The following is a 10,058-nucleotide window of genomic DNA, read 5'->3' on the forward strand; positions in this document are numbered from 1 at the left end:
AAGTGCTATGTTAACGCAGAAACAAGATCTCAACACAGACTATTTTGCGACTTATTAGTGGCCAAGTATCTCCTATTGCTTCATCCTTTTCTTTTTTTTTCTTTTATTTTTTTTTTGCAGAACTAGAACATCTTAAGTTTTTAATCCTTTTATAGGTTACCTAAACCACTTTTGATTAAGAAAACTGTAGAAAGTTAGTAACTGCCACAAGCAAACGCCAGGCGGTGGCACATATCAATTTTCCACAGAGTCCTGCTTTGCCAGGTGTCTGCACTGCTCTGGGTCTCTGCTCACACTTGCTAGAATCAATCGCAGCAGGTTTTAGTCCACTGGTCGCTTTTCCCCACATTTCTTTGTAAACTCTTCAGCATTCTTACAGAATTTTTTACGGTCCTTAGAGTATTCTTCAGCTAGGTCAGCCCGAAGGGGGTGCTCGGGCTGGGGGTCGTTCACCAGGGCTATCAGGGACTGGAGTACTTTGTCGGTTTTGGTTGCTGGCTTCCAGTTTTCAGCACTAATTACTGGCAGACAGACCTGCCCCTTTTCATCAATGTTGGGGTGATAGATCTTTGTTTTAAATGTGATCTTCGGTGGTTTGAATGGGTACTCTGCTGGAAAGTTGATTTCGATTCTGAAGGCCCCCTTATCATATGGAGGGTTATCAGGAACAATAAGCCCTTGCCAAGTCAATAAATTAGCTTCATCAACCTGGATGTTACGGAAGTTTTTCATTCCACATTTGCGGATTTCTTCAAGCTCCTTCATCAGCCTCCTGCTGGCCGCCATCTTGGATCTGGTGCTGCTCTCATCCTTTTCTGAAATGTATTATTTCTCAGAAAAATCTCTGACAATACAGTCACACAGCAGTGGTACCTCTTCTTTGAGAAAAATCAATAAAAATAAATAGGGCCGGCCCGGTGGCTCAGGCGGTTGGAGCTCCGTGCTCCTAACTCCAAAGGCTGCCGGTTCGATTTCCACATGGGCCAGTGGGCTCTCAACCCCAAGGTTGCCAGTTCGATTCCTCGAGTCCCGCAAGGGATGGTGGGCATCGCCCTCTGCAACTAAGATTGAACAGGGCACCTTGAGCTGAGCTGCCGCTCACCTCCCGGATGGCTCAGTTGGTTGGAGCATGTCCTCTCAACCACAAGGTTGCCAGTTCGATTCCTCGACTCCTGCAAGGGATGGTGGACTGCACCCCCTGCAATTAGCAAGGCAACTAGACCTGAAGCTAAGCTGCGCCCTCCACAACTAAGACTGAACGGACAAAAACTTGACTTGGAAAAAAAGTCCTGGAAGTACACAGTGTTCCCCAATAAAGTCCTGTTCCCCTTCCCCCACCAAAAAATAATAATATAAAAATAAATAAATAAATAAATGATAGAAATAGATGAAACATATATGGCAAAACAGTAGCAAGTATTGAATCTGGGTAGGAGGTGTGTGTACGGGTGTTAATTGAAATATTTTTTCTATTCTCCTGTTTCAAATTTTTCATAATAAAGTTTTTTCAAGGATATTAAATATTTTACAGAATTTCCAAAAGAGTTAGAAATTGAGACAGAAAAAGAGACAATGCTAATTGTCCTATTCCTATATCTTCACACCTTTAAATAATTTCCTTAAGATAAGTTGCTAAAAGTGAATTTCTGTGTCAGTAAGTATATATTGATTTACGGCTTTTGTAATATATCATTAAATTAACTTCCAGAAAGATTTTAGTACTTACACTCCTATAAACTGTGTGCAAGAGTGCATATTGCTTCGTATCCTCATCACCATGGAGTATTTATTATTTTTAAAAACTTTGATTAGCAAAAACCCATCATGTATTTCATCTCTTTGATTTATAATATTCATAATTTAAATATCATTTACAGTACCCTATTTATTTCTTGTTCATGTCCTTTGTCCATTTTTGTTATGGTAGTCTCATTTTTCAGTTGAGTTTAAAAATCTCTTTCTATATTAAGGAAGATAATTCTACATCTGTCACTGTATCACATATATTTCCCATTTCCTCTTAATTTATCATTTACCTTTTAAATAGATAGTTTTAATTTCAAAACTTTCCTTTATAATTTGTGCTTTGGGGGCTTTTCACCTCTAAATTAAATATTTACTTATATTTTTTATTTAATTACTGTTCTCTTTTACACTTAATACTTTAATCCTGCAGGAAAATATTTTATAAGATATGCACTAGTTGTCCTTCTTTTTTCAATGATTACCTAATCTCTCTTATCATATGTTAAGTTCAAATATACATACTGGGGTCCATTTCTATTATGTTTCTATTTATCTGTGTGTCTATTTCTGGTTCCAGGCAATTTTATTCATTGTAGTATCATATCTTAATCTCTGACACAACAGTCTTCTCTTTCCCTTTCTTTTCAACATTTTCTTCAATTTTCATCTAGTTATTTCTTCCATGTGAAATTTAGAAGCATTTTGTAAAATTCAAAAGCAAAGTCTATTGGCATTTTAATTGAAAATGTTACAGGTATTTGGGGAGAATTTACATTTTTATTACATTATTCCTTCTATCCACAAACATGACCTGTTTCCGTATTTAAGCAAGTCTTCTTCAAGTTCTCTCAGAAAAGATTTTAGTTTTCTTCCTTGTAGGACTTACACATCTTCAGTTTATTCCTAAGTATTTGGTATTTGGGTTTTTTTTTATTTGTATGATTTATTGTTTTTATTCCATTTTACTTTGTAACAGAAGTTTTATTTTTACATTTTACTATCTAGTCAATCTGCAAATTAAATTGGCTATGGAGTGAGATAAAGAGCTAACTCTTTTCTTCCCAAAAATGACATGCAGTTTTTTTAAGCAGTAGCCTCCATGGAATATTTAGCCACAAGAAAGTCAATACACACAGTACACACATACTGCAGCTGTAATTACATAAAGTATACATTCCTGTTGACAAAGATTAAAAAAGAATATTAACAACTGGTTTCATTAAAAGTGAATTTTTTCTGTTTAAAATTTACGTTGGTTTTCTTTATAATCTTTTCATAATCAATATAAACCAAATGTGAAAGAGTTCATCTTCATTGTCATTCTTTTCACCTTTTTCTTTAAGTCCTTTTCTAATAGTAACTTGAATGGAAGAGTTTTTTGATATTTCACATGAATAGTGCCTGGCATATATTTTCCTTTAGGTGTTAACTGAGTGGCACCTCTCAAGCTAGACAAGCTGGTGCCTGCTTAGAATAAGCACAGACAAAAAGAAACCCATGTGTGCCCTCAAATATTAAATTCTGGAATATGGACACTTTTTTATGGCTTGAGTCATGCAATGTTTTTCTCCTTACCTAGAAATCTAAAGCAATATTGTTCAAGGTGCATGAACATAAAAAGGTTTTTGGAAGAACCACAGCTTCTGTTGGCAAATACCTGCCACTCCATTGCCTAAGTAGAACTTGCTCAGCCTCTTCCAAGTTGTGTGTCTCTACTCCTTCATTAGCTGTGTCAGAATAAGAACGGCACTTTTCGGCATCTCTGTACTCTCAGCATTGCTTCTTATCATTGCTTTCTTCTCTGGACTTTTCCTTTTTTTTTTAATTGAAGGAAATTTCCAGTAGAGATGTGCATAGACCATGAGTTAGAATTAGGAGAAGACTGTCCTTCTCAAAAGGATGGACAAGCTGTGGCCATTGAGGAACTTCTTGTCTTATGTTTTGTGAAGTTAAACACAGAAAAGGATATGACAATTTTTACCCATGTGCAAGAAAAGTGGCAGATTTTCTAAAGGATTCAAAGAAATAATATCTACAAGCCAAAACGTGTTAATACCTCAGTGACCCAGATCATTTGGAAATAAACTATTAATAGTTAAACTTCCCAGATAACTGAAAATTCTCACTGCCAGACCAATTATTACATTTTAATATAATACAGGGATGACCTCAGTGCTTGTAAAGTTTGTAGCGTGATTTGCCCCTGCATTCAATAGCCTCACACTACCACACTTTGCTAAAAGTAGGCCTGCCTTTTGTCAGACTGTAGGTTGTTCTCTTTCTCCTATCAGCCTCTCTCTAGCAGCACCCCAGCTCCCTGTTCCAACTTAACTTTTCCTCCCCTATAGCACAGAAACCAGATAACCACTCTTGTTGAATTGTGCCCCAAATAGAAGCCTAGGGAAATTGTGGGACATGTTCCTTAGTGGTCTCCTTGCTATGGCTTTGGAAGTCAAATGCCTCTTTAAATCTTTTTTCCTTAGTAGGGTTGCATAGGAAAAACACATCATTCATTCATTTGACAAATAATTATCATGTGCCTCCATGCTCCATTTACTATTCTAGATACTGGACATACAGTAGTGAATAAAGGAGACACTCAGTCCTTGCATGAGTAGTTTAAATCTAGTCATACAAAGGGACGCTGTGAAGAAAGCCTCAAAAACTACCATGAGAGCATGAAATGGGAATTAATCTAGTACATATGAGTGGGTAACTCAGAATTGAAATTTCAAAAAGAACAAAAAAATTCCTGCACTCCAAAAGGACAACTTTGCAGCCAGGAAACCATAATAGTCCTATCAGAGGCCTGAGGCAGAGGCTCTGCAGGGAGCGAATTGTTTCTGGCAGCAGCGTACAACTCGTCTTTAAGCAGGTCCAGTCCCATGCACACAGCCTCACTCTCTGGGGCTGTAACAAGAGACCTACCCCCAATCCCTTCACACCCTTCCTATCCATCCCCTCAGCTGCTATTCAAGCTGAATCTGCACAAGCCTTCTTGCTCCTGGAGAAGGATGTGAATAATTGAAGGGTTTGAATTTGCACCCACAGCTGGCTGCACTAGGCAGGAGAAAGGTGCCATGACACGTGGCTTCTCCTCCAAGGAGTGGTGGGCGTTGGCCAGGGAACCTTGCCTTCAAGAACAAATAAAATGGGGGAACACAGAGCCCTCTCTGAAGAGTTTCAAATTTGAAGAGACAGCAAAGAAAGAGAAGCGTGAACGTTTCCATGAGATGAGTATCATGGTCGCTGGTAGAAACATCAAGTTCACAATTTAATTTAGGAAAATCTAAACCAGTATTTCTATTCTTCTCTCCTTACAGTTCTGAGTTTTGTGCCAACAGAGTGAAAAGCCTTACTCTCCCCACGCCTGCACCTCCCCAAACCTCCCACTTTGCATTTGTTTGTGAAAAGAACATAAGCAGTTGCCTGTCTCTAACGACTCTTGACAATAAGCAGGGCAGTGGTCTAAATTATTTAAAAATGAAAAAAAAAAATCTGGAAAAACACTTAACAAGCTAACTGGTAGTTTCTGACGTGTTCCAAACTGAGAGGCATTAAAAAGAAAGCCTCTCTGCTTCCCATTCAAGCGGGAACTCAAGATATCAAGTCTCAGCCAAGGCTCCCGGAGCAGTAAGATGAGGTCACGGCTGACCACATGAGTGGACCTTATCCAAGAAAACTCTTTGAAGGTATCCTTTCTGGTGACTGAACAGATTGTCCCCTGAGGTGGAAGAAAACACAGATAAAAAACACTCGGGAAAAGCCACTGCACATGGCCCAGGGATGATAACATGCCTGCTGATTTCAGCTACTGACTGCAGGCTTCAAGTCACTTTTCTTTAACTCATTCCTGTATTTACTCTAAACTCCAGAATCTTCCATTGAGAAGAAAAGGCTGACGGGTGTCAAATGAGTTTGCTTATCATGAACATTATATAAGAGTTTCCTTTCACTTCTTAAGAACTCAGGAGTTGGGGGGAAAAAAGAAAAAAAATATATATATATATACATATTAATATATATGTGCCAAAAAAGTGTATACAAGTGGACACTTTGGTCAGTGTTGCTCAAGCAGTAGTTCGCCATAATCAGAAGTGTCTGGACGCTGATGGTAACCACTTCGAGCACCTCTTGTGATTGCAGAAGTCAAATGTGACTTGTATTCATCTTTTGTTATCAGTATATATTGAGTATTACAATTTTAATACAGTTTTCCTTTCTTAAGTTGTGTATACATTTGCTGACACCCTCTATATATGTATGTGTGTGTGTATATATATATATATATATATATATATATATATATATATATATATATATATAATCAGAGACTCCCAGGTCTCCATCCATTAGAATAAGCTTCCTAAAAAGTCACTTTCACTACCCAGTGCTCAGAAGCCCGCAGTGTCCCCGACATCGGATATAAATGCATTATAAATGGTCTCACTAACATGAGCCTTGTCCTGGACATAAGCATTCTGCCCACTGGAATCCAGTGTCATGCTCTCTCACCAATGTGTCTTCTTAACATCAACATCTGCGCCTGCATCCTCCATCCTAGCCCATCCAAATCTTCGTGTAGTCTAAGTCCTAAAATATCTCTTGCATCTACCTTCTCTTATGTAAATTCACTTTCAAGTTCTTATGAATTCTCACCTGTTCTGCTTCAATTGTGTCCCATTAGATCTTCTGTCTAAAATTCATCCTCTATGCTACCAGAGAGAGCTTCCAAAGACATAAACCGTAACATACCACTCAAAAATATTCTATGGCTCCCCGTAATTCAGATTAAAGACTGAATTTCTTAACATGTCATTCAAATTCTTTCATGATTTAGCCCTTGTTCATCTTTCAAGTTACATTTCTGTGTATATTCTAATATAGAAAACCTGGTTGGACCTTCTCAAAGTGAGGTTTTCCCATACAAGGTCTGAAAATTAAGTTCGCGAACTTGTTGCAACTGTTTGTTGCAAATGTTTGCTGCAACGATGTTACTAAGCTTTTTGGATATCAGAGGGATTATTCATTATGAATTGGTACCAACTGGACAAACAGTTAATCAAGTTTACTATGTGGAAGTGCTGAAAATGCGGCGTGAAAAAGTTAGACGACCTGAACTTTTTACCAACAATTCATGGCTCTTGTATCACGACAATGCACCAGCTCACACAGCACTGTCTGTCAGGGAGTTTTGAGACTGTCAACAAATAACTGTATTGGAACATCCTCCCTACTCACCTGATCTGGCCCCCAATACTTCTTTCTTTACCCAAAGATAGAGGAAATATTGAAAGGAAGACAGTTTGACAACATTCAGGACATCAAGGGAATACGATGACAGCTCTGATGACCATTCCAGAAAGACTTCCAAAGTTGCTTTGAAGGGTGGACTAGGCACTGGCATCGGTGCATAGCTTCCCAAGGGGAGTACTTCAAAGGTGACCGTAGTGATATTCAGCAATGAGGTATATAGCACTTTTTCTAGGATGCTTTCATGAACCTAATTGTCCAACCTCATATGTCCCATAACAATCTGTCTCAACCACTGTTGTCCCTAATTATCTTTCCTGCCAGTCTGTACATGCTTTGCTTGTCACCTAAAATTTTTACATGAAGATATTAACTAGAATTCTTCCATTTTCTTCTTATCCAACCAAACAGTCCATGAGTGAAGTCATAGGAAGTAGAAGAGAACAAGGATGATGGGAATAGAGGAACAAAGAATATGTTAGTCCTGACACTGGAGGGAGAAAAGAATAGGGCCTTGTAATCTCAGTTGGTGGGTAAAGAAAGAAAAACACTGCAACCAGCATGAGCTTGACCATATGACTCCGGCAAGGATCGAGGAATTGAAACCCTTGCTACGAGTCATCTTAAAACAATACAGGCAGCGAGTCTCCCCATCAGGACCTCTGGAAAAAAGCAACTGACTAGACAAGCTTTGGCCTGATGGATACCGACTAATCCCGAAGAACAAATGTTTCCTTGTGAATTATGTCTTGACCACATGCCAACAGGTGATTGCATTTAAAGAAATACAGAGGGTTTTTTTTAAGAGTTCTTGAAATGTTCTCATCACTGAAATCTCCAAGGACAGATAAACATTTCAAAATCAACACACTGGCCCAAATAGAGTAAAAACAGATCACAAAAAACAATAACTCCTAGTAAATTTAACCAATTAAATCTAGTTCTCTGTGTTCTTCTCCCCACACAAAAATCCGCATCATTGGTCTCAACATCTAACCAAGCCCAAATTTATACCATCAAAAATAGGACATTCTAAAATTCTACGTTTTTCAGGAAGACGACTTATACAAATGAAATGAGGTTTTTATCCAGTTAGTAAATGCATTCTCAACCGAACTCTCTACCCTAAAAGCACCATTATTTACAGAAAACATAACATAGACCATAGATCTAGTGTTTTCGTGGACTCTGCTGCCTACAGTTTTACACCAGTTTTACACCTCGTAGCTTTCTTGTGTAATTGATATGTCCCTCTTTACTACCATGGGGTATAAAATAAGGCTGTCTTTTATTAATATTCAAATTAAATAACTATGCACCCTACTCCTCTTCTTGTGAAAAAGTATTAATTGCCTCCCTCTTTGAGGTGTCTCACCTCCCATTCCAAGAGAAGAAAATCAACAACTCTTAGCTCAAGGGGTCAGACCTGGTGACCATCCTCATGATGGAAGAAAACTGGAAACTATAAGGAGTCCGTCTACGGACAGATGCCAGGATTTGCAGCAGCTGATGCTGCTGGAGTATCTGTGGCAAGTGGCTGCTTTGATAGCAAGATATAATACCTGGTCATTGCTGCAGGAAGAGTGGTGACTCATGACATCTGTGCTGCCTTCCGATCTACTGGGAAAAGGGACCTGGATAGCAACCTACAGCTATGCCACTGGCAGGAGTTTCTTAAGGTAGAGTACGGAAAAATAGAAAGACGTGTTAAGGTTGGCAATAGTCACTACCCAACAAGGACATACGTACTCACTAGTCACCTGGCTCATTGTAAGTGATCATACACAGCTGTGTTTGGAGTTCTGCCCCAGTGCTATGAAGGCTGCATCAGGAGGACCGTGCAGCCTTGTCCCGGTGCAGCGCTCTAAGCCAGCCCTTCTCCTCATTTTGGTTCCTTGCCCTCACGGTGAACGTACCTACCCACCAGTTGCTCCTCGTCCAATCAGAGAATCGGTCTGTTAACATTAATCTGTAAAACAGAGGGCACTGAGTCTCCATGCTAATTCTCCCAGAAGGCTCCTCGGATCTTTGCAAATAGCTCACTAGTGCAATTCAGACATACATCCTAAATTAGGAGGGCGTCTCAGTCAGAGTCCTGACGGCAAAGAGATGGCACACATGTCGTGTGAGGATAGTCAGTAAAGGACTATTTAAAGTTGTGTCGGCAACAAAATGCAATACCATAATAGTGACAAGGCCTGAAGGGCAAGGGGACAGAGCAGACACCAGAACCTAATGAGAGTGACCCTACGTGGGGACAGAGCCAGGAGTGGAGTTTCCAGGCTCTCGGCCTCATGTGAGAAGGTGCTGGCTCAGGTAATAAATGGCCATCAACTGTGATTGGATGGCCATCAGCTGTAACCAGTGAGCCATTGGCCACTAATATAACTGCTGTGGCTATGCTAGCAGAAAATGGGGGACTAGCAAGAAGATGGTGGCTGAGCTAGCAAGAGCAGATTGCAGAGGCGGATGCCGCCAGTGAGAGTATAGTGGTATGACTCCCGTATCTATGGCTCCATGTGTTCCTTTTTGGCCTCACCATGTCCTGTGTTCTGGTGTGGGGAGCGAGACCAGAGACCCCGCATGACACCCCTCATGACACCCTAATATGAGGACTACCCGACAGGAACTGTGGCCTTTAGTGGAGGGACAGGGACACAAGCAATCCTCCGTTAAGAAAAAGCTGCAAGAATAAACAGATCAACCTCACTCTTCTGCCTTTCCATTTCCTGCTGTTTATATCCATTGGCCAAATGCAACAGGAAGCCAGAAGGCAAGAGATCACAATCCATGCACATCAGCCTCCTGAGGACAGAGTAGGGCTGAAAGGGTGAAGAATAAAACTGGAGGTGGGAGGGGAAGAGACTCAACCCAGAGAGCTTGGGGAGAGTGTCACATATATATCAGTGCTCTTCACAGTTCGTTTCATCAACTGGTGCCAGTCTGTAAAATGTTGTGGCTGAACTGCCATGAGATAAGCACCAAACTGGAGAGTATGCATTTAGAAGCCTTGATAACAATTTGATGCTGCCACAACACTCAAGTACATAACCGCAGAT

The 10,058-nt window shown here is 40.0% G+C and overlaps 1 protein-coding gene across 1 annotated transcript; it reads right to left on the reverse strand.

Annotated features, from left to right (window-relative positions):
- Positions 1 to 321: 321 nt before the first annotated feature.
- On the reverse strand, positions 322 to 798 carry LOC117024972 (ubiquitin-conjugating enzyme E2 L3-like). The gene has a single exon (XM_033110726.1). The coding sequence runs from the start codon at positions 784 to 786 to the stop codon at positions 322 to 324; it is 465 nt and encodes a 154-aa protein (XP_032966617.1). The 5' UTR covers positions 787 to 798.
- Between the last annotated feature and the right edge of the window lie 9,260 nt (positions 799 to 10,058).

This window comes from Rhinolophus ferrumequinum, chromosome 7, assembly GCF_004115265.2.
Source record: "Rhinolophus ferrumequinum isolate MPI-CBG mRhiFer1 chromosome 7, mRhiFer1_v1.p, whole genome shotgun sequence".
NCBI lineage: Eukaryota > Metazoa > Chordata > Mammalia > Chiroptera > Rhinolophidae > Rhinolophus > Rhinolophus ferrumequinum.

Bases quoted from the DNA above. Each gene is read 5' to 3' on its own strand.
- LOC117024972 (XM_033110726.1), bottom strand. From the start codon at position 786: ATGGCGGCCAGCAGGAGGCTGATGAAGGAGCTTGAAGAAATCCGCAAA.